Source organism: Pinus tabuliformis, chromosome 7, assembly GCF_031772625.1.
Source record: "Pinus tabuliformis cultivar Carrire ecotype Pingquan chromosome 7, CPIR1, whole genome shotgun sequence".
Classification (NCBI taxonomy): domain Eukaryota; kingdom Viridiplantae; phylum Streptophyta; class Pinopsida; order Pinales; family Pinaceae; genus Pinus; species Pinus tabuliformis.
In genome coordinates, this window is record NC_142293.1 from 342,643,278 (window position 1) to 342,668,191 (window position 24,914).

Sequence of the window (24,914 nt, forward strand, 5' to 3'; positions counted from 1 at the left end):
AAGTGATGATGAGAAAATGAACTCATCTCACTTGTATTTATACACTAATGAGAAGTTCGAATTAGCCTCCTTGGCCTACATAAGCCCCAAAAATAAAATAATGTTCTAATAGTCTAACTTTTGGTGACAAGCCCACCAAACTAGCTCACAAATGAAAGAATATGCCTCTTGAGAGCTCAAATGATGAATAATACATGTCGTAGGGCCCTTTAAGAGGTTTGATGAGGTCCATGGGTGCGATAATGAAGAGTAGGACCCTCAAAAGTGACGGACAAGGGGTTGGCCCCTTGTTCTCCAAACAATAAACCTGTGGTCCTCCCAATTGGTGTGGGGGCACAATAATAACCTCATGGGTCTCCAAATGAAAGGAAGATGCCTGCAGATCGTCTGCAAGGGCTCTAATGATGGAGTAGGGGATGCCACATCATCCTACAAGTCTTGGGTCGGCTGCCAAGTGCATGGTACATCTGTGGGGCCAACTGGGCAAAGGTGAACTAGGTGCATCTTCCTCGTCCAGTGGGAGTATCTCGAGCATCTCTGACCATCCTCGGGGATCCATGGAGTGTTGTATACTGCTCTGGAGGCTCATGACTCTCAAGACACACCCTACATGTGCCAATGTAGTCCTCTAAACTCGCAGTGTTGTGGGGGAGCGCCCCCCCTCGATCCCGCTGCCAATCCACACTCCGGGCCGGAGTGACTCGGGAGCGGGTCGTGAGCGCGCTTCCAAATTTTTTTTCACTCCTTGCCTTTTCGAGAGCATTTTGCCTTTTTTGCAATTTTCTTTTTTGTAGTAATGTTTGAAATGCAATTTTTTTTTGAAAGAAACAAATAATTTTTGAGTGGGGCAGCTTAATGATCAAGTCTATGGCCCTAGTATTGATATGCTATCCATGGTAATGTTAAATTCTTAAAGTAAAAGTGACATTCTCCTTAATCTTCATTTTCATCCTTTTACTTAAATTTTTAACATTACCATGAAATGACTCAAGATGTTTGAGAGTGGTTCCGGCCTCATTGGATTTCATATGGAGAAAGTAGAATTTTAGATTTCATTCAAAATCCAACAGACTTATCAGTTTTTCAGGATTTCAAGATTGGGGGATTGCAATGTTTCCATTGAATTTTGTGATGTATTAGGGTATGGAACTTGTATTTAATCAAGAGCACCAATCCCTCTATGTACCTTGATGTTAGTGACATTGGTTGTCAAACTCTATCATGACCCTTCTAAAAATGTATGCATCACTCAAATGAAATCTTGACTTGACATGCTATGCTTTTTCTATCTTATGTTAATGCTTAGAGGGTGATATTAATGACAAAGATCCCTATACAGATACAGAGGTAATGACAAAGATACCTTTGGATATTAATGCTTAGAGGGTGATATTAATGACAAAGATCCTGATTTTCCAGCAAGACTAAAAAATTAGACATTTCTCATGGTGGCAAGAGGCCCAAGCATAAGAAATAGATAATAGATTTACTTCTCTTTTCTAGTTTCTAGTAGTTTTTATAACTATTGAATCTTTCATATTTATTATGATATTTTTTTTAACAATATATGACAATTTAAGTTTGAAGTTGGCAATTATAACTCATTAGTAATGAATTATGAATATGATGCTTCATGAAAGTTGAAAGTTGTTTCATTGCATTTCATTTTATAACATTTCATTTCATGTTAGATATTATTTGTTGTAATGGTTACATTTAGTGTACAAGTACAACTTTGGTGATCAATGATGATAAATGTTATATATTGAATTCTAAAAGCTTGAAACTTTAAGATTGATGAATCATGAGACTCAATATGTTGTATGTTACTATGTTACTAACTTGTGGACGTGGTTGATGAAGATTATAACTTCTAGATGATTGTTATATGGTTCAATTTATGTTTTTTTTTTTTTTTTTATGTTTTTTATATCTAATTCATTATTCTACATAAATATAAAAATATAAAAAATATATATATTATATAAAAAACGCTCCGGGATTCGCTCCCAAACCGGGAGCTTCCGAAAATGTCGCTCCCGCTCTCGTTTTCGCTCCCACTCCCCGCTTTCGCTCCCGCTCCCAAGTAACACTGCTCTAGAGGATTAGGACCTCGTACAGGGAGACCAAACCCAAGATGGAGACCATTTGCAATCCTGGATAAGATCCAATGCGTCCCCTAGTCTTTTAGTACAACCAGTGATTAGAGAAATTGAGTAAATGAGCTTACCAACCATGGACCACAGGTGGGGACTTCATAATGGCCCGCCTTTCCATAATGCGCTTCAGGATGTGCCAATGTCTCCTAACTCCAAATAAGGGTTAACCAAGTATCCTATTAGGTGGTTTCTACTTCTAAAGGGGATAGTATGTTCAAGGTACATCCTTCGAAAGGTGGTGGCATGTGACAGATAGGTGAATGAAGTAGGGGATGAGAAGGGGCAACCCTGGGCCACATGCTAGGGTACAAGGGTGTCTATTAAAAGGGAAGCCCACACTTGGGTTTATAATGTATAGAAGGGAGCAATTGTGGTACATGAGGTGCCTTGACTTTGATTTTTCCACCATTTTTGAATCTTTATATGCCTTTTGCCTTTTTATGATTTTATTTGATTAACTGCTCGGGGTTCAAGGGGTAAGAACATGATGCATAAGATATAGCAGTGAATACCCCATTTTAAGGTAGGGTGGTTCTTTCCCCACCAGGAGTTGGGACAATCATGGGTTCCTTTATGATGAAGGAGGTACATAGAACCTGTAGGAACCAGGGTAGAGCTCATGTATTGGCTTTTGCCCACGTGCTAAATGTGTTTGTCCCGACCATCTTTTGCATTTTGTGGTACATCTTCCTGTTGAATGTGGCCATATATGCTTTTATCTTTCTTTTTAGTTGCATCAACTTTTGGGCTTCATTCCAGGCCATGACCTAAGGTGTGGGCAAGGGGAAGGGGCATGCTAACCCTATGTGGACCCAGTGGAGGAATGTGGACCCAGGTGGGAGAAATGATGAATAGGTAATAAATGGAAAGAGGGTAATATAAGCGGATAAGTGAGTGGGACCACATAACCAAAATTGGGGTTTCCCATGAAATACCATCACTAGAACCAAATGGTCAATAAAAGAGATCCCACAGGACTAGAATCCAAGGTTAATACCTAAAATGGGTCTAGGGGACAAGAGCACAGACCTAGCCCATTCTTTCTGTCGAATCCCCCCATTAATCCATGCCCAAATGTGTCCATGATAAGCAAACTACAATACTCAATCAAATGACAAGGCATACCTTCAGGTTCGGGAGGCCTTCCTTCATACATACGATCATGGTAGATGGGCGAGGGACCACATGGCTGGCTCAGGTGGCAGAGAAATGGCACAATAAGCTAGCTGGTGGCTGCAAGGGGCTGTTGGCAGTCGGTTGAGGACCATCTTGAAGAAAAAAAATTCTCCTAGGGATATTATCCACAAAATGGTCGGTAACATCTGGCTCCAACTGGGATGTGATCTCTCGAAGAAGTGGGCGAAGCTACTCGAACAGGAGGTCATGTGAACTCTAGCAATCTCTTGGTTACCGTAGACCTATCACCTGCACATATAATAGATGGAAAAACACGGGGCAACATGCTTTTGCTACGTCTCATGATGACAGATGCTATATGTTAGGCTGTGAAACCAACAGAAAATAAAATATGCAGATATGCATCTATCTACCATGAGAAATATCATATGACGTTAATTCTAATGTAAAAATGGGCATGCAATGCATCCTACCCTAACATGCATATGACGAAGCTATTATTAAGTGTAATCATAAAGCTAGTGTAACCAACATATCATCAAGTCAATATAAATATGCTTGCTTATATGATCACTCATGCAACAAATCCCAAAGCGAATGCAAACCCAAATACATGGAGGATGATGCAGGCAGGAGGTGGGAAAATATGATGCCCACACATGGATGATTATGTGAGAGTTGGTAAGAAAAGGATGTAATCTAGTCCATTAGATCTTCTCTTGCAACCAAAATATAGAGATGTCGACAACCAAGCTCATAAACTTTTGATTGATGGCAACCTCTGGCATATCACTTCCACCATTGTCCTTATTATTTACATCATGGTTGTGGCCTTCATCGGGTTATGATTTGTAGGAAAGGGAGGCTGACAAGATGGAGAAGTAGACTGCACATGATGATTACACTGGAGAGGGGAGACTATGGAGTGATCAAAACCCTGAGGGTGCGTCCAAGGAGGAAAACTATAATCAATGAATGGATTTTCCTTGATGCTATACTCAGGAGGGGAAAAGGCTTACAATTACTTGAGATCATATGACTGGGGGTGAGGGAATCACTTGATGAGGACTCAAGATGATGACCAATAGGAAAAAGGGAGAAAGAAGTATTGTATTCAACGGGTTTGGCTTTCCCAAAATCATAATCTAAAGGCTCGAGTGATTTGAACATAGAATCATAGCTAGGAGAAGTGGGAGCCTTATCAATCTCCTTAGTATCAAAGACTAGGTCTCTCTTAAAAGGAAAATTGATCACTTCCAACTGCCTCTCTTTATGCAAAGGAAAATGAAGATTCTCCTTCCCAAGGGTATCAATGGGTATGTCATCATAAATAGTGCCCGAGGGGAAGGGAAGACCAATCTCATCCTCATCCTCCTTGTCGGTGTCATAAATGGGAGCACAATCAAATTGAGGACCAACAATTTCCCATTTCTCCTTTTCAATGTGGAAATAATCTTCAATAGCATCTTCTAAGGGGTTTAATGGGATCATCTTTCGCAAGGTTTTCAAATTAAGATTCATTGGGATTAACATCCTTGAGAAAGGTAAGGTCAATTTCACTTTCCATAAACTCATCCTTCCCAACACGTGTCCTCAAAATCATCTTTTTCATCAGGTGGACCCACCCAGGGAGGACTCGTCTTCTTGCTCATTACCTAGATTCTTAATGTCTTGACGATGCTCAATGAAGGCTTCCTCATGGATGCTCAATGTAGGGTGTACTTGAAAATGTCTAAAAAAGTCATCAACGAACTCTTCAATAGATGAGATACTCGTAGGTTTATGATCATGCAACCATGAGTTATGATCGTCGAGACTCGAGAGATCCCATGAACAATAACATAATGACAGCTTGGTGGACAACCTTCTCTCTTGAATCATGTGCATTAAATCTTTCTACGTGGTCAATTGCAGAGAGTGGATACCATCAAACACAGGCACCCCACGTACCATCCTTCCTGTGACATGATTAGGATGCCCAGGGATGCTGGCAATGTCCAAAGCGGGAAATTTATCAAAGAAAGACGACCTATTAAAGGTATACATGAAAAATATGTAGGAGTTGCCAGGGTGAAATTAAAGATGCCTAGAAAAATGCTTGCTTCACCCTACAAGCATCGACTTTAAATTTCAACAAAGAACTAGGGCTTCATTCTTCCAATGGAGTTTCCAGTAATGATATGTCATTATGTCGTATGGGGAACAAAACATATGTTTCGTGTCCACGACAACGATGCTAAAATGTTATTGCCCAAACTAGCATGGGACCTTGAGAGGGGAGATCCCTAAAGGGAAAATGCTAGACCAAGGGCAACAAATGGAGACTTAGCCCACTGTCACCTTAGCTAAGGCTCCCTACTCTTTACCGATTTTCACCGATGGGAGGAGACCCAGTATATTATGGAGTTAGCAACAAAGGATAAATAAGTGGATATGGAGTCACCCAAATAATCCCCTTCCAGAAGAGGTTGAAGAAGGATGGGAAGATTTGAGGGTTAGGTTTAGGGAATATGACTTGTGAAAGAGTTTCCCAATCCCTAAAATCCTTATTGAAATTGTTATCCGGATTCCGGGATAGTTCTTGAAGAATTGTCTTTTCAAAGGAATGGGACCACATGGGACCAAGTGGACCCAGCCTAGGTTAGGAGGTAAGAGTTTAACAATCAACGATATTCTTAACCCAGACAAGGAGGGGGAAAGGATCAAAGAAAGGATATTCACTTAAAGGTGTTGAATTGATCTTGTAAGGCACTAGCCTTGGGGATACCAGGGAAAAGTTTGATCTCAAAGCTAGGGTTTGGATTTTCTCACGACTCCATTGTTCGAATGGCTTCAAAATTGGAGGAGGCCTTGAGGAAACACCAGTGCAGGAGAGACTAGGAGATCGAACTTTTTGGAGGGCTATTTTGTCAGAAAACTGATGCCCTAGGTGACTCAACTTGGCTAGACCTAGGAAAAGGTGAAAAGGAATTGATTTTAGGTGATCACCTCTTGGTAGATCAGTGCCTTAGTCTTGGGAGAATGGAGTCTATGATAAATATAAATGGAAAACTTGGTTTCTAGTCAAAGGAGGCCTCAAGACTACTTCGCTAGCCTTTTGGGTCAAAGAGAAGCAATCTTGTAGCTTTTATACTTCGATGTGCAAAAGGTGATGGCTTATCAAGATAAATTCATTGATAGATGCTATATAGAGACATAATTCCACAATTTAAGTAGTAAATGCATGCAACAATTAGCTCAACATAGCGAAAACCCCAATCCAATGTATATGGCAAAGTAAAACAAGAATAACATTAAAAGCATGTACTTACATGTGATAGAACATATCCAACCATCCACAATTTGATAATAGAGAAGCTCCAAGATAAGATAAACCAAATCAACACATCAAAATTCATCCATAAAGCTCTAATTCATCCTCTAAGAAAAAGTGTGAAATTCTCAAGAGAGAGAAGAGATCCAATCCTAAGTGATGATGAGAAAATGAACTCATCCCACTTGTATTTATACACTAATGATGAGTTTGAATTAGCCTCCTTGACCTACATAAGCCCCAAAAATAAAATAATGTTCTAATAATCTAACTTTTGGTGACAAGCCCACCAAACTAGCTCACAAATGGAAGAATATGCCTCTTGAGAGGTCAAATGATGAATAATACATGTTGTAGGGCGCTTTAAGAGGCCAGATGAGGTTCATGGGTGCCATAATGAAGAGTAGAACCCTCAAAAGTGATGGATAAGGGGTGGGCCCTTTGTTCTCCAAAAAATAAACCTGTGGTGCTCCCAATGGGTGTGGGGGCACAATAATAACCTCATGGGTCCCCAAATGAGTTAAAGATGCCCGTAGGTCGTCTGCAAGGGCTCTGATGCTGGTGTAGGGGATGCCACATCATCCTACAAGTCTTGGGTCGGCTGCCAAGTGCATGGTACATCTGCGGGGCCGACTGGGCAAAGGTGAACCAGGTGCATCTTCCTCGTCCAATGGGAGTATCTCAAGCATATTTGACCATCCTCGGGGATCCATGGAGTGTTGTCTACTGCTGTGGAGGCCCATGGCTCTCAACACACACCCTACATGTCCCAATGTATCCCTCTGGAGGATTAGGACCTCGTATAGGGAGACCAAACACAAGATGGAGACCATCTGCATTCCTGCATAAGATCCAATGCGTCCCCTAGCTTTTCAGTGCAAGTGATTAGAGAAATCGAGTGAATGAGCTTACCAACCATGGACCATAGGTGGGGACTTCATAATGCCCTGCCTTTCCATAATGGGCTTCGGGATGTGCCATTGTCTCTTAACTCCAAATGGGGTTAACCAACATGCCCTTCCATAACAGGCTTTGGGATGTGCCAATGTCTCCTAACTCCAAATGGGGTTAACCAAGTATCCTAATTGAGGGTTTCTACTTCTAAAGGGGATAATATGTTCAAGGTACATCCTTCAAAAGGTGGTGGCATGTGACAACTATGTGAATGAAGTAGGGGATGAGAAGGGGCAACCCTGGGCCACATGCTGGGGTACAAGGGTAGCTAATAAAAGGGAAGCCCACATTTGGGTTTATAATGTATACTTCTAAAGGGGATAATATGTTCAAGGTACATCCTTCAAAAGGTGGTGGCATGTGACAAATATGTGAATGAAGTAGGGGATGAGAAGGGGTAGCCCTGGGCCACATGCTGGGGTACAAGGGTAGCTAATAAAAGGGAAGCCCACATTTGTGTTTATAAGGTATATGAAGGAGCAATCGTGGTGCATGAAGTGCCTCAACCTTGATTTTTCCACCCTTCTTTATATGCCGTTTTTCTTTTTATAATTTTCTTTGATAAACTGCTTGGGGCTCAAGGGGTAAGAACATGATGCATAAGATATAGCAGTTAATACCCCCTTTAAGGTAGGGTGGTTCATTGCCCACCAGGGGTTGGGACAATCATGGGTTCCTATATGATGAAGGAGGTTCATAGAACCTGTAGGAACTAGGGTGATGGCCATGATGATGGGGTAGAGCTCATGTATTGGCTTTTGCCCATGTGCTAAATGTGTTTGTCTCGACCATCTTTTGCATTTTGTGGTACATTTTCTTGTTGAATGTGGCCATATATGCTTTTATCTTTCTTTTTAGCTGCATCAACCTTCGGGCTTCATTCCAGGCCATGACCCAAGGTGTGGGCAAGGGGAAGGGGCATGCTAACCCTATGTGGACCTAGTGGAGGAATGTGGACCTAGGTGGGAGAAATGATGAATGGGGTAATAATGAATGGAAAGAGGGTAATATAAGCGGATAAGGGAGCGGGACCACACAACCAAAATCAGGGTTTCCCATGAAATACCATCCCTAGAACCAATTGGTTAGTAAAAGAGATCTCACAAGACTAGAATCCAAGGATAATACCTAAAAGGGGTCTAGGGGACAAGAGCACAGACCTAGGCCATTTTTTTTACTGAATCCCCCCCATTAATCCATGCCCAAAAGTGACCATGATAAGCAAACTACAATACTCAATTTCCAAATGAAAAGGCATAACTTTAGGTTTGGGAGGCCCACCTTCAAACGTATGATCATGGTAGATGGCTGAGGGACCACATGACTAGCTTAGGTGGCGGAGAAATGGCACAATGAGCTTGCTGATGGCTGTTGACTGAGGATTATCTTGGAGAAACAAATTCTCCTAGGGATATTATCGACAAAATGGTAGGTAACAGGACCAAATAGATAAGATTCAAACATAACCCAAGAGATAAAACTAGTAAAAAAGTAGAAATTAAGCTCAAGCTGGTGATTATTTATATATTTTTAATCTGTATTTTATAAAAAATAAATTTGGAAGAGCTTTTGAATTTTTATATCAGTTGTTGGTGAGTTGAGACTTACCTTAGCCTTGCAAATTACCTCTTTTGGTGCTGAATTGCGATCACAAGCCCTTTAAGATCATCTTTGTATTTTTAAACTAAGATGTGAGTTTGGAGTTGAAAAGACTAGGTGCCCTTGCTCTAGTCTAAGATGATATATAGGTGCCCAAACCCAACTAGGAGCAATTTCCTCTTGAATTACCTCTAGTCAATGAATCAACTATGATATTAGGGGAGATCCCGTCTTTCAAGAAGAAACCCTCAATAGTGCAACAATTAGATTTTGATAACCCTAACCCAACAAGGATAAAGTTAGGACTAGCGACCTAGCCTTAGTTTTCCATATGACTTTGTAGGCCCTCAATACATTGATTCACAAGCTTTGTGTGATTTGGTAAAACATGCAAATATTTTTTGAAGAACAATTTCTAAACAATGGCTAAGAAGAAAGAGAATAGAAGAACCAGTCCACAAGACAAGTTATCTACACCAAAAAATGTTCTTATTATGGCATGATGATCTCACGGTTCACAACAACAAACATGGAATGTGGGACTAGCCTTATATAATTTTCTTGCCAAGGGCTAATTTGAAACCCTCTCCCAAAATAATGATTTGACTTGTCATCCACAACTCGGAGACTAAGTTTTTACAATTAAAAATATTTCTTATATGAGAAAATACCCACAAAAGTGGGTTGATCTACTTCCAGGTAGAAAATAGCTACCCTAGGAGGGCTGAATTTGCTTGAAGGAGGTTCGATTTAGCTTGAATTGACTTGATTGGTTGAAAAAAGTCTTGCTTTTCTTGGAGAGAGGCTCTCACCTTCCAATGGGTAGATCTTGCCCACATGTGGTCTAACAATCATCTGACCCTTAAACCCTCAACGTACTTGGAGAGGTTAAATGGCTAGCTTGAGAAAGTTGACTTTGGCCATTTGACTTAACTTATTTTAAGTAATTGACCTTTTTCATCATTTAATTGACCCCAACAGCCAAAGTTGATCCTTCAAATGGTCTATTAGACCTCATGTGTTTGGTTCAACCTCATACTTTAGTGAGCCAAATGCTAGATCTCGAATGCCTTGCAAAATTTGAGGATTTGGGCATTTGGGTTTTGCTTGTAATATTTTTTAGATGAATTTTGATGTTAGGCATGCCCCATTCCACCAAGAATGGATCTCAATTTGCCCAAATTAGCCCACATGGACCACAAATAGAGGATGACCACTTGTACCTTAGAATATCTCTTTTATGTCTTCACATTTTGACAAAAATTCCATGTGGCATGTCAAGTACACATTATGTTGAGCAACCTAAGCCATTGCTGAATTTTGACCTCCAAACCATGTGCATTGAGATGTGTGAATTGTGAAATTTCCAAGATTGCAATTAACTGGATACTATTTTATTAACTTGTGCAGTTTATTTGTCTTTTGTAAGTTAATATTACGACAAATAGCGAATAATTCACAATTGCAATCTTCAAAATAAAAACTCTACAGAATATAACAATTGGAACAGAGAAAATATGCACGCACACAAAATTATGACATTGTTATTTTTGGACAATCTTCCCTGGAAAAACCCTGAAGGTAAAACTGGTGCAACCGATGAGGGCTTTATTATTATCTAGCAATTTAGGAGAAATTACAACTGGTTGCCTTTCACTGGCAAACCTCCATCAAATATTGATCTCTGCTGGCAAGGTATACCAGACACTAACTATCTCCCTCTGCAATTGGATTCTGCCTTTCTCTCAGTAACTCGCACTTCCTGGACATTCACACTGCCTGGCTAGAAATGCGTACAAATGCCTCCAGAAATTCGATCAGCCAGTGGAACCTCCTTCCTGCAAGTCGTCCTACCTCCCTTTGCCTTTGAAACCCACTCGCTCTACCACCAGAAAGTAGATCCGACCTCTAGCAATTGAAACATTGTCTCCTCCAACAACTGGCACTGGGACTACTCGCACTAGTTGATGCAGCCTCCTCTGTAGATGAATTCAGCCTCGTCTTCCTATCTCCTGGACATTGGAAAGTACCAAGGAAACCTCCTCCATGTTGAAAAGTGTAACTAGGTTCGGTCTTCATAATGACATGTAATTATGATTTTATGTAAGAGATGTAAAGAAAAAAAATAAAATTATTGTAAGGCTTGCATCATGGGTTTCATGAGCAAGATATTTAATTTTTAGCTGAGGCTTACATTGAGAGCCCTTAGGAATATTGTCATCTAGTCATAAAATTCTAAAGAGTCATGTAATGAAGGCATGTTACACATTGTAAAGAGTCATATTTGTCTTTGTAAGGAACCCTTCAAGACCTCGTCACTAGCCCTTACTCAAGTCGGCCTACAACGAAGGGATAATTCTAGAAAGGTGAATTCGGCCTACTCCTAGAGATCATGTCACCCTAATCGCCATGGACAAACCACTATATATACTTGTGCTCGTCCTCATTTGGAGACAAGCAATTTGGTGAAGCTAGTCTCTAATAAGAAGTGCGCAATACATCTTAGAAGAAGCCTCTAAGCCAGCGAGGAATGAAGGAAGTTTAGTGAAGGAGAGAGGCATCATTAAGGACTGTTTTGGGCATAATATATCCTCACACGTGCAAAGCTTGGAGGTCTGAAGTTGGCAAGGGAGGATCGAAGATTGCAGTCACCTAGAAGTATTCTTGTTTGGATAGAAATCTTCACTGAAGCAAGCCGAGTAAGATAGAGAAAGAGTCTCCCTCTTGAAGAGACTATTCAAGGAACAAATCTGATCTAGGGTTTCTGCTATCAAGAAAAGGAGTTGCAGAACGACAAGGAGAGGCCGAAATTATGAAGGAAGCCGAGAAGGAGAAAAGGAAGAGCAGCGTTGGAGAGGAGGCTAGTGACTTGGTCTTGGGAGGACTCTAGTGTCAAGGGTCTTTGTCCTGGTCTTGATATTCGTCAATTGAAGATCTATAAGAAGAATTTCGTTTGTGTTTTCCTCCAAGAGTGAGAGGTTTTGGCCCTGGCTGACAAGCCTATATACTGTGTCTTTTGTCTCTTTATTGTTGATGATTTGGTAATTGTCTTGATGAAAAGAACACAATAATAAATCAAGAAGTAAAACTTCCATCACAACCAATTATCATAAGTTGAGAAATCAACTATCTATTGATGCCCTAGATTTCTCAACACTCTAGAGACCTGCTCCCAAATCTTTGTTGAAACCCCTGCCTTTGATGCTTCCCTAGCTTCAACTGCGACCTTGCTGAATACCTGCAACTGGGTAGTCGAACTGCTTGAACTCACTCCATGTCCTTCTCCAAACCCTTCAACTTGCTCTTATAATCTCTCGTTGGAGTCTTAATGGCCACAATCACATCTCAACTGATGGCTAAGATCATCTTGACTCTATCAATTAACTTTTCTAGGAGTCTCTGGAGCAAAATTAACCAATTTTCCTAAGTTAGACTTAGGAAATATTTAATTATTGGCTAATTAATTTAATTAAGGTGTCGCCAAGTCTTTTCTTGCGAAACCTTATCTGGGTTTTTGAGATCTCGTGTTCCTTAGCCTCTTAGAAATCATAGAGACTAGAACACTTGTCCGTCGCTACCCCAAAAAGTAACGCTCCCTCTTAGTGAGGAAGGTGTTCTGCACTATACCTGTCGGCTCCCTAAAGTAGATAAACTTTGCTCTCCCCAAGGCCTTCATGAGTATATCAGCCACCTTCTGACTTGTGGGAACATGCTGTAGCCGAACTGCTCCAAGCTGCTGGTCTCTGACATCTGTGTACCTCTGGTGAACTCATTCCTTCACATCTAGCTGATCTGACTTTCTGACAGTGCTGGAGGAGAGCCAGCCTAAAGTGAGAGAGGGTGTTGTTGTGATACAACGGACAAACCCTCTTAGTTGCCTCTAAAGTTGCACTTGTGTGTTAGGACTTTACCACTGGAAGTGCAGGTTAGAGAGGTAAGACAATCATTCATAAAACAGACTCTGCAGTGCAAAGATATGTTATTGTGCTTTAAAAAAATCATATTTTTTGCGCAATCCTCCATTTTGTCTTGTGTTATCTGCATGTTCTGTTAAATTTTAAAAATATCTTTTTGTTTTTAAGACACTAGTTTAAAGCGACTGGCTATCCAAATGTTAAATTAATATTACCTGATGTAATCATGGCATAATATAATAATAGCATTTAATTATGTAGATAGGGAGTTACATACTTGATGTACAGCTCCCACCTTATACTATGTATTGAGACATTACACCATGGAATAATCATCCAAGTATATTGTCTATCATATCTTGCCTTGTTTTTTCTGCTTACATGTGCATGGTTTTCTGATAAGTTACAGACTAAGTAATGGTATTTATGTGCACAACATAGAGTTAAGTGACTTGCATTTGTTGATTTTGCTTCATTAAATTCTATTGTTATACATTCATCTAATGGTGAAATAGAGCACAAATTTAAAACATTGACCCCTGCTAAACTGGTATTTCCTCAATATTACTGTATACAGCATTGAAACTTGAACATACACTGTCTAATGCACACACTGTTATACCAATGCACTCTGCACTTATTTTTTTGCAGGTTCATATTTTGCATCTGCAAAAAAGATTCTTGCCATTCAAAAACTCTGGCAACTTTTGCTTTTGTTGTATTCAGAAACACTTACCTACACCGAGCATTCTTTCATTTCTCTTGGAAGAATGAAAGCATGAAATGAAATCTCAGCATCTTTGAATATCTTCATAAATATCTATTTTGTTCTTTGGTTATATATACAAGCTTTCATCCAACTTTCCAAGGCCATTGACGTTTTGATGACTGGATTATATTGGTTCTATTTATATTTTCTCTCTTTCATTTTTCTCCAGAAACTTCATATTACAATGATTATATTGGTTCTGATTTATAATTTCTTTCTTTTATTTTTCTGCAGAAACTTCAGTTTACAATGGCTATCGTCTCCCTCCAATAGATATTAGAAATATTGTTGATGCACCACCAACTCCTGCTCTGTCTTTTTCTCCTAATAGAGATAAGATTTTATTTCTCAAACGTAGGGCTTTACCTCCACTCTCAGAGTTTGCAAGACCAGAAGAAAAGCTTGCTGGAATCCGTATTGATGGAAACTGTAATACAAGAAGCCGTATGTAAGTATTTCTCTTATATCTTGTAACATTATAAGCTTTGCTATGTGGTTTGGGGATTTTGAAGGCAAAATTGCATCTCAAACTTGCTCGGATGGCTACTTGATTTGTAAGCTTTTATGTAATTTTGTTTGTTCTTTAAACAATGTAATTTAGTTATTTTTTATTATCATTAACAGTAGAAGATTTTTGTCAGGTCATTTTACACTGGAATAGGGATCCATAAACTGATGGAAGATGACACTCTAGGACCAGAGATTGAAGTCTTTGGTTTCCCAGATGGTGCAAAGATCAATTTTATAAGTTGGTAAGAATCAGATCTTGCTCTTAAGTTTTTTGTTTCTCTGAAGCAGATAGTAAATCCATTGTTTTCAGATCTACTATCTTTTATAGTTAAAGCTTAATATTGTTATCTCTGTTTCCATAAAGGGAGTTTATAGCTGTACGTTGCTCCTGTTGGATGCTGATTCTAGCATGTGATTATGCGCAATAATTGTTGTGTAAAGTGTGGTAGACTATAGTTGAAAGCATGCATTGATATCGAGAAATAAGAATCGGAACACAAGGTAACTGCATCTAAATTGATTTAAATAATCATGGAAGTTAGAATGTAACAATGACTGTCTTTTTCATTTTAAGAAACATATTTGGCATCATATATATTTTTTGTTGGGGCATGTGGAGACAAATGTCTTGTGTACAAGTTGCAACACATTCTTTTGTGAGCACATTGAGGCAGTCACCTTTGGAGAGAAACATGATTATTGTAAAAGAAACATTGTACATGAAGTACAAAAGCACATTTTTAATATTGGAAGTTTGAACCTTGCACATAGTTGGAGATTTTATCCACTTGTCAGAATTTTAGTTTTTTTAAAACCAATATGTGTAACTCCACTGGATGATTTCTATTAATGTGCAATTGAATTTATACAAACTAAGTGACTCTTCATTTCATTATCCATAAAAAGGCTAAAAACTGGATCCATGATTGGCATAAAGCCCCTGTGGCCATGGTGGCACAGTAAAATACCCATTTGTGGTACCCTGTCCAATTTAACAGAACTTCACCAGGGTATTAGGTGCAGCCAAATGGGTGTCCAGATATGGATAAACATCCCGTAAACTGGCAGCCTAGGGTGTTATTATGGACTACTCCTTCCCAGAATTATTTCCCTTGACCGGGATAATGCCTTTGCTAAGGGTGGTGAGACCCCCCAATGCCACCATCCAGACTTATGTAGATATTATGTAGGAAGAGGCTGTCAAGAGGGAAAAGGACAAAACCCAATAGCAACCAGATAGCAAGGTATCGTGGGGCTGTGAAGTGCAGTGGGTAGAAAAAAAGTGTAACTAGGTTCGGAATTTATAAAATGTAATTTTGATGTTTGTACTTGTCAAGAAAAAGAAATATTATCTTTGTAAATTATATGAATGAGTTTCTTGCTCATTCCATAGGTCTAGGAAAGTCAAAGAGTCAAAATCATGTTAAAGAGCTCTTCTTGAGCATTTATGTAATGCACATGGGTCAACCTAGTGTCAAGCAGCCCTCCAAGACAAGCACCATTCTCCAAAGAAGAAGTCTGCCAGCGAAAACGATGAGAAAGACAGTCAAGTCGGCTTCAATGTATATATAGATGACATGTCGGCTCAACAAAAGGACACAACAGTACACTGGCTCATGTCAGCTTGCATACATGGTCAAATAACTATATGTATACGCAACCTTGGATCACTCTGAAATTTCGAGATATGATCTCGATGATACTAAACAGTAACATACTCGACATATGATCTCGGTGATACAAAACAAGTGACAGAATTTCGGTATATGACCTCGGAGGGTACTTTGTTTTGGTGACAGAGAAGGACACTCTGTCTCGACATCCCTATACGATCTCCACACAAACACTACCTCGACACTCCTGTCATCACCATCTTGGTGGATGCTCTGTTTCGGTGGATACTCTGTCTCGATGGCAACAATCTAAGTATCATACTCTCGACACACCTATGACGAAGAAGGATCACGTAATATAGTCTCAAGTAGTGAAGCAAACAAAGTTCCTTCTTTAGATTAATTACTCCAGAAGACTTGGAATATAAAGATATCCATGAGGATACAAATATTATATATTAAATGTATGAATAAGAATGATGATACAGTGAGAGTGAGAGGTCTGCTTATATACTATGCAGACGCCTCTTCATGGAGAGTCATGTCTCATTTAAACATGACTCTTCAACCTAATTGCTAATTTAACTAATCATTATTAAGTATTATCATTTACATTATTTTCTATATATTTATTCATAACATTGCCTACCTCAAAAAGCTTTGTCCTCAAAGCTTGTCGATGAAAAAGGCTTGATCTCTTTTTCAGGTTCAGATGTCTTCTCGTCTTGGAACAATCATCTTCTTTGATAGAAATTGATATGATCTTCTAAGTGACAAACAAAACTGTCGAACTGAGAAGGGATCAGACCATCCTAGATTAATCTTCTGTGGAATATTCTGATCACTGGAATTTTGTAATGACTTGTCATCATAGGACTAGATTGAAGTTCCATCATTATTCTTTGGCATCAGTTTGTTGTTTCTGTTCTGAATGGTCCCAATATGTAGCTTGGTTGAGTTATCTACTCTCATGATTTGGATGTCGATAAGGAACTTTTTTGGTTTGATTTTCCCTTATTGTGTGGAAATTTTTTGATTTACTTCGGGTGACGATGTTGTTGAGTTGGTTACAAAACCTTCACTTGGGGTGTTTATCATCTGAACCGCAACATCTAAGTGCGTCTTTTCTTCTACTAGTTTGCATTCTTCTTGAGTTATGATATTCACTGGATCAGTATTCGTCCCCTTATCTTCAACTTGGACTGTTACCACTGGAGATTTCGATACTCCTTGAGTAAATTGTTCTAACTTGTCTTTTAATGCTTTCTTATCATCCTTAAGTTTCTTAATTTGAGTGAGTAGATTTTGATTATGGTTTCTAAGATGTAAAAGTTCTTTGATTTCTGATCTATCAACTTTATTTTCCGTGTTTTGACTTTTAAGATTTTCATCTTTTAGATCTATGATTTTCTCTAATAATGTTTTATTAAGGTTCTTTAAATGTAAAATTTCCTCTTCTTGTTCTGATAAGTGCTGCTTGAGTTCCTTCTTTGTGACTTTAGTCTTTTTGACTTGTGCAATTAATTTTTAAACGTGGTCCTTGAGGCGAGAAATTTCTTCGTCCTTTTCCATTACTTGTTTGTAATGAATATCTGCAAAATCTCCATATTCCTGTTGTAACTTGTAACACTTTCTTGTTTTGCCAAAGTTTGGCTATTCTGTCTTTCTTTTGGTCTTTCAACTGCAATTTCTCGGTACATTGGACTACATCGTTTTGTAGGGGTGATAATGGGTGTTTATCTTGTAATTTGGATTTCGTTTTCTTCATTTCCTTTTTAAAATTTGTATGTTGTTGCCTAATTGTTGCCATTAATTGTTTCACATGTCTTGTTAATGATTGTTTTTCTGTATAACTTAGACATTCAACTAAAGTAAAAAATTTGTAACATTTTGTGCAGACGATGTTTTGATTTCTGAATGACTCTTGACAATTAGGATATCCTTTTGAACAAAAAGGACATATTGAAAAGAAACCCATATCATTTTTCCCTTTTCTTCACTCCTTTCAACTTTGTATGGAACTTTTTGTTGATTTGTGGTAGCATCGGATGTGCTCTAGCCACAAAATTTGGTGGAGAGGTTGGGGAACATGAGATCTCCAATACCCAGAAAGGGTTTGGGTAGATTCTAAACAAATCAGGAGATATTAAAGAATTAATATTTTTAATGGAGTCCCTAAGTCTAAACTTAGGGAAAATAAAATATTAACGTGTATTAATATGAATCTGTGTTGGAGTGGTCCAAAAGACATGGATCAAGCCAGATCTAATCTTAGCCGTTGATTAGGGACTTAATCTCGGCCGTTGAATCGTCAACAAGAAAAGTATAAGAGGAGGCTTGAGGGTCACTTGGAGAGCACACCAGATGATCAGTCATTCTATTCTCTAGAGTGGGGTTTGCTAAGAGAGATAGAATTAGTGATCGGGAGAGCAACTGAGGGGCAATGAGTATAAAAGAATAGAGAAGGTAGAGATTGTGCCGGGAGAGCAGCGCAGTAGCCAAGGAGGGTGACGTAGAGCTAGCAAGGGCTCACATAGGGCCACGCAGAGGCAGCGAAGTGCTGCGCAGAGCACTAGAGGGGCCAGCGTAGTGACGCAGAGGCTCCCAGAGCTGACGCAGGGCCTCCTAGGGTTGACGCAGCCCAAGAAAGGCCGACGCAAGGCCAACGTGAGTTAGAGAGGGGTTAACGTAGTCTAGATTGGGCAAACGCTGGGGTTGCAGGAGCAATTTTGTGCTGAGGAGCTACCGGAAGGGTTTTCTGGGGTTTCATCTAGGAGATTTCTCTCAAACTGTGAGGTATAGCTGCTAAGGAAATTCTCTGTTGGGTAGGCCAGTTACGACACCCAGATTGTACTTTGATATTGCTTAATAAGAAAACCCTTAGCTGCACTGGTTTTTCCACATTGGGTTTTTCCGGGGACATTGGTCCAAAAATAATGGTGTCATATGGCGTGTTTGTTTTTGTTTCTTTTAGTTGTTGATCTGTAATATGTTGAACATGCACTAGTGTTTATTTTCAGTATTTACATTGTAAATAACTTGTTAAGTAAAATAACAAGTAGGTAGGAATAAATTAGATAAAGTGCATGGAGGGTTTCTAAACTAAGTAAACTTAGAAACTTCAACATGGTATCAGAGCGTGATTGCAGATCACAGGAGGACTAAGAGACATCAGCTGAGCAAAGCAATAGCAGCAGAAAACAACTGTCCCGAGGTGACAGACGCTGTTTCTAGCAGCGCAAAAGCCAAAAGGTGTGACGTAGAGCCAGCCAGAGCCACGCAGAAGAAGCCGGGAACTGCGCAGAGCCTCAAAGAGGCCAGTGTTGCTGACGCAAAGGACCATAGGGTTGACGCAGGACATCCCAGGGCTAATGCAGACCCAACCAGGGTGACGCAAAGCCAGCGTGGGGTAGAGAAGGGCTGATGTAGTTCACAGAGAGGCAATTGCTGGGATCTAGAAGGCTGCAGGAATATTGCAAAGTGGAGCTGGTGAGGTACTGTAGTCAGAACAGTACCTGACAGAGCAAGGCCAGAGGAGTTGTTACCGAGGGTTTCTAGCCGAGGAACCTAGATCAGCAGTGCAGTTGCACAAGACGATCAGAGTAGGGGGCATCTCGACAAGCAGCAGGAGGATTTCTAGGAGGGAAATCAGGACTCAGAGGGAGTCTAGAAGAGAACTTCCAGACGGGAAGTAGAGACTTAGAGGAGTCGAACATAGAACTTCTAGGAGGGAAGTAGAGGAGCATCATGGCACTACATGGGGTAAGAGACCAGGATAGACTGGACGAAGCATCGAACTTCGCAGTCTAGAATGCTAGAATCTTATCAATGCTTGACAAGAATCGTGTCAAGAACTTCGCCTTGAAGGTTATAGCTATCCCAGTCGACCCAAATGAGAACGACAAGTACGAGGAGGTGATGGCGAGGGCCAAGTGCATTATCCTTGACGGGGTCAAGGATTATGTGGTACCACATATAGCCGAGAAGGAAATGACATTTGAGATGTGGGAGGCTCTCAAGAACCTGTACCAACATATTTCTATGCAGAGAAGAATGTTGCTCGAGAACCAGATGAGGTCGTATCAGATGAAGAAGGGTCATTCGATTGACACCTTCCTCGGAGGTCTGAATGAGATCTGAGACCAATTGACTGCTATAGGAGCGACTCCGGATCAGCAACTTATGGTGAGGACAACCTTGAATGCTGTCTCAGAAGAATGGGAGGTGTTTGTCCAGAGCATCCTAGGCAGAGGGACTCTCCTACCTTGGGACGAGATGTGGGTAGCTCTTTGCCAGGAGATCAAATGGCAGTCGAAGACAGGTAGCAACAGCAAAGGGATGAAGGTCAAAGAGGAGGAGGAGGATGTGGCCCTAGCATCTGAGGGAAAGAATGAGAAGCGAAAGAAGAAAGGTCTTTCCAAGATCAAGTGCTTCCATTGTGGGGAGATGGGTCATTATGCGACCCAATGCCCAAGGAAGAAGAGTAAGGGAGAGTCTTTCGAGACTAAGGCAGCGCCAACACGGGCATAGAAAGAAGTTTTGACAGACGATGACTGTGCCATGAGTGCACATGCACCACTTGAGCGGAAGTGGGGAGACATCGAGCTATAGTCATGCGGACTACAGACGATGAGGGGCAGGATCCTTGAGGTACCCAGCCTCTTGGATTAGACCTTGCTACGAGAGCCCCGACGAGGAGTAGTAGGATTGGCTGGGTGGGTAGAGACAGATGCGGATGGAGCGGCAGAGAGAGCTATAGTGTAGGAGTCCCAAGACAGCGCAAAGCTAGTAGGCTGCAGCAGTGTGAAAGGCACAGGAGTGTTGCACCAGTGCAGGAAGGCACAAAGAGGTGTGCAACGGTGCAAGATGCAGGGAGTTGTTGCAGCAGCGCAGAGGTCAGAGAGAGGGAGCACTTGCCAGTGGCAGAGGGAGCTTCAACATCAGTGGGTGTTTCTAGCCCAACAGTGAGGTCAGTTGGAGGATCAGTTACTTACTTCTCAGTAATTGAGTTGCAGTGCAGTAGTGGGCAACACGATGCAATATGATGAGAGGAGGTGCAGTGCAGACGCAGTGCTGGGAGGAAGGACCAGCAACAACACAGGTGCAGAGGGAGTTGTTGTACAGATGCAGCAGTGGCAGTGGCAGAACCATGGGTAACAGTATAGGAGGCAATAATGCAAAGGATGTTGGGCAGGAAGGCCTAGCATTAGCACATGTACCGATGCCGGATGATCAGAGTAATACTGAGTGAGGAGTATTGCTAGAGCACAGTCCTCGCTAAGAGGGAGGGTTGATTTGGGGTAGCATCGAATGTGCTCTAGCCACGGAATTTGGTGGAGAGGTTGGGGCACATGAGATATCCAATATCTAGAAAGGGTTGGGCAAATTCTAAACAGATCAGGAGATATTAAAATAATTAATACTTTTAATGCAGTCTCTATGTCTAAACTTAGGGAAAATAAAATATTAATGTGTATTAATATGAATCTGTGTTAGAGTGGTCCAAAAGACATGGATCAAGTCAGATCTAATCTTAGACATTGATTAGGGACTTAATCTTGGCCATTGAATTGTCAACAGGAAAAGTATAAGAGGAGGCTTGAGGGTCACTTGGAGAGCACATTAGATGATCATTCATTCTATTCTCTAGAGTGGGGTTTGCTAAGAGAGATAGAATCAGTGATCGGGGGAGCAGTTGAGGGGCATTGAGTACAGAAGAACAGAGAAGGCAGAGATTGTGCCAGGAGAGCAGCGCAGCAGCCAAGGAGGGTGACGTAGAGCCATCTAGGGCTCACGCAGGGCCACGCAGAGGCATCCAAGTGCTGCGCAGAGCACCAGAGGGGCCAGCGTAGTGACGCAGAGGCTCACAGAGCTGATGCAGGGTCTCCTGGGGCTGATGCAGGCCAAGAAAGGCTAACGCAGGGCCAACGTGAGACAGAGAGGGGCTGATGCAGTCCAAATTGGGAGACGCTGGGGTTGCATGAGCAGTTTTGTGCTGAGGAGCTGCCGAAAGGGTTTTCCGGGGTTTCAACTAGAAGATTTCTCTCAAATTGTTAGGTATAGCTGCTAAGGAAATTCTCTGTTGGGTAGGCCAGATACGACACCCAGATTGTACTCTGATATTGCTTAATAAGAAAACCCTCAGATCGCTGCACCGGTTTTCCCGCATTGGGTTTTTCCGGGGATATTGGTCCAAAAAAATAATGGTGCCATATGGCGTGTTTGTTTCTGTTTCTTTTAGTTTCTGATTTGTAATATGTTGAGCATGCACTAGTGTTTATTTTCAGTGTTTAAATTGTAAATAACTTGTTAAGTAAAATAACAAGTAGGTAGGAATAAATTAGATAAAGTGTATGGAGGGTTTCTAAACTAAGTAAACTTAGAAACTTCAACATGGTATCAGAGCGCGATTGTAGATCACAGGAGGACTAAGAGACATCGGCTGAGCGGAGCAATAGCAGCAGATAACAGCTGTCCCGAGGTGATAGAAGCTGTTTCTAGGAGCGCAGAAGCCAGAAAGTGTGACGTAGAGCCAACTAGAGCCACGCAGAAGAAGCCGAGAACTACGCAGAGCCTCAGAGAGGTCAGCGTTGCTGACGTAGAGGGCTAGAGGGTTGACGCAGGGCATCCCAGGGTTGACGCAGACCCATCTAGGGTGACGCAGAGCCAGCATGGGGCAGAGAAGGGCTGACGCAGTTCACAGAGAGGCAGTTGCTGGGGTCTAGAAGGCTGCAGGAATATTGCAGAGTGGAGCTGGTGAGGTAATGTAGTCAGAACAATACCTGACAGAGCAAGGCTAGAGGAGTTGTTACCGAGGGTTTCTAGCCGAGGAACCTGGATCAATAGTGAAGTTGCACAAGACCATCAGAGTAGGGGGCATCTTGACAAGTGGCAGGAGGATTTCCAGGAGGGAAATTAGGACTCAGAGGGAGTCCAGAAGAGAACTTCTAGATGAGAAGTAGAGACTCAGAGGAGTTGAACAGAGAACTTCCAGGAGGGAAGTAGAGGAGCATCATGGCACTACATAGGGTAAGAGACCAGGATAGACTGGACAGAGCATTGAACTTCGCAGTCTGGGAGGCCAGAATCTTATTAGTGCTTGACAGGAATCGTGTCAAGAACTTCGCCTTGAAGGTTATAGCTATCCCAGTCGACCCAAATGAGAACGACAAGTATGAGGAGGCAATGGCGAGGGCCAAGTGCATTATCCTTGACGGGGTCAAGGATTATGTGGTACCACATATAGCCGAGAAGGAAACGACAGTTGAGATGTGGGAGGCTCTCAAGAACCTGTACCAACATATTTCTGTGTAGAGAAGAATGTTGCTCGAGAACCATATGAGGTCGTATTAGATGAAGAAGGGTCAATCGATTGACACCTTCCTCAGAGGACTGAATGACATTCGAGACTAGTTGACTACTATAGGAACGACTCCATATCAAGAGCTTATGGTGAGGACAACCTTGAATGTTGTCTCAAAAGAGTGGGAGGTGTTTGTCCAGAGCATCCTGGGCAGAGGGACTCTCCTACCTTGGGACGAGATGTGGGCAGCGCTTCGCCAGGAGATCAGACGGTAGTTGAAGACAGGTAGCAGCAGCAAAGGGATCAAGGTCAAGGAGGAGGAGGAGGATGTGGCCCTAGCATCTGAGGGAAAGCACGAGAAGCGAAAGAAGAAAGATCTCTCCAAGATCAAGTGCTTCCACTGTGGGGAGATGGGTCATTATGTGAACCAATGCCCAAGGAAGAAGAGTAAGGGAGAGTCTTCCGAGACTAAGGCAGCACCAGCACGGGCAGAGAAAGAAATTTTGACAGACGATGACTGTGCGATGAGTGCACACGCACCACTTGAGCGAAAGTGGGGAGACATCGAGCTGTAGTCAGGCGGACTACAGACGATGAGGGGCAGGATCCTTGAGGTACCTAGCCTCTTGGATTAAACCTTGCTACGGGAGCCCCGATAAGGTGTAGTAGGACTGGCTAGGTGGGTAGAGACGGATGCGGATGGAGTGGCAGAGGGAGCTACAGTGCAGGAGTCACAAGACAACACAGAGCTAGCAGGCTGCAACAGTGCGAGAGGCACAAGAGTGTTGCACCAGTGCAGGAAGGCATAGAGAGGTGTGCAACGGTGCGAGATGCAGGGAGTTGTTGCAGCAACACAGAGGTCAGAGAGAGGGAGCACTTGTCAGCGACAGAGGGAGCTTCAACATCAGTGGGTGTTTCTAGCCCAACAGGGAGGCCAGTTGGAGGATCAGTTACTTACTTCTCAGTAACTAAGTTGCAGTGTAGCAGTGGGCAACACGATGCAACATGATGAGAGGAGGTGCAGTGCAGATGCAGCGCTGGGAGGAAGGACCAGCAACAATGCGGATGCAGAGGGAGTTGTCGTACAAATGCAGTAGTGGCAGTGGCAGAACCATGGGCAGCAGTGCAGAGGATGTTGGGTGGGAAGGCCTAGCATTAGCACAGGTACCGATGCCGGATGATTAAAGTAATACTGTGAGGAGTATTGCTAGAGCACAGTCCTCGCTAAGAGAGAGTGTTGATTTGGGGTAGCATCAGATGTGCTCTAGCCACGAAATTTGGTGGAGAGGTTGGGGCACATGAGATATCCAATATCCAGAAAGGGTTTGGGCAGATTCTAAATAGATCAAGAGATATTAAAATAATTAATATTTTTAATGGAGTCCCTAAGTCTAAAATTAGGGAAAATAAAGTATTAATGTGTATTAATATGAACCTGTGTTAGAGTGGTCCAAAAGACATGGATCAAGCCAGATCTAATCTTATCTGTTGATTAGAGACTTAATCTCGGCCGTTGAATCGTCAACAGGAAAAGTATAAAAGGAGGCTTGAGGGTCACTTGGAGAGCACACCAGATGATCAATCATTCTGTTCTCTAGAGTGGGGTTTGCTAAGAGAGATAGAATCAATGACCGGGAGAGCAA

The 24,914-nt window shown here is 41.6% G+C and overlaps 1 protein-coding gene across 3 annotated transcripts in view; it reads left to right on the forward strand.

Moving 5' to 3' along the window:
* Nucleotides 1-24,914, forward strand: part of LOC149247338 (Prolyl oligopeptidase family protein) — a 245,457-nt gene that overhangs the window by 85,552 nt on the left and 134,991 nt on the right. For all 3 annotated transcript variants that reach the window (XM_089458178.1, XM_089458176.1, XM_089458177.1), the window contains 2 exons: nucleotides 14,080-14,293; nucleotides 14,487-14,597. In XM_089458178.1, the coding sequence (XP_089314304.1) occupies nucleotides 14,080-14,293; nucleotides 14,487-14,597 (325 nt within the window). The remainder of the gene's footprint in view (nucleotides 1-14,079; nucleotides 14,294-14,486; nucleotides 14,598-24,914) is intronic.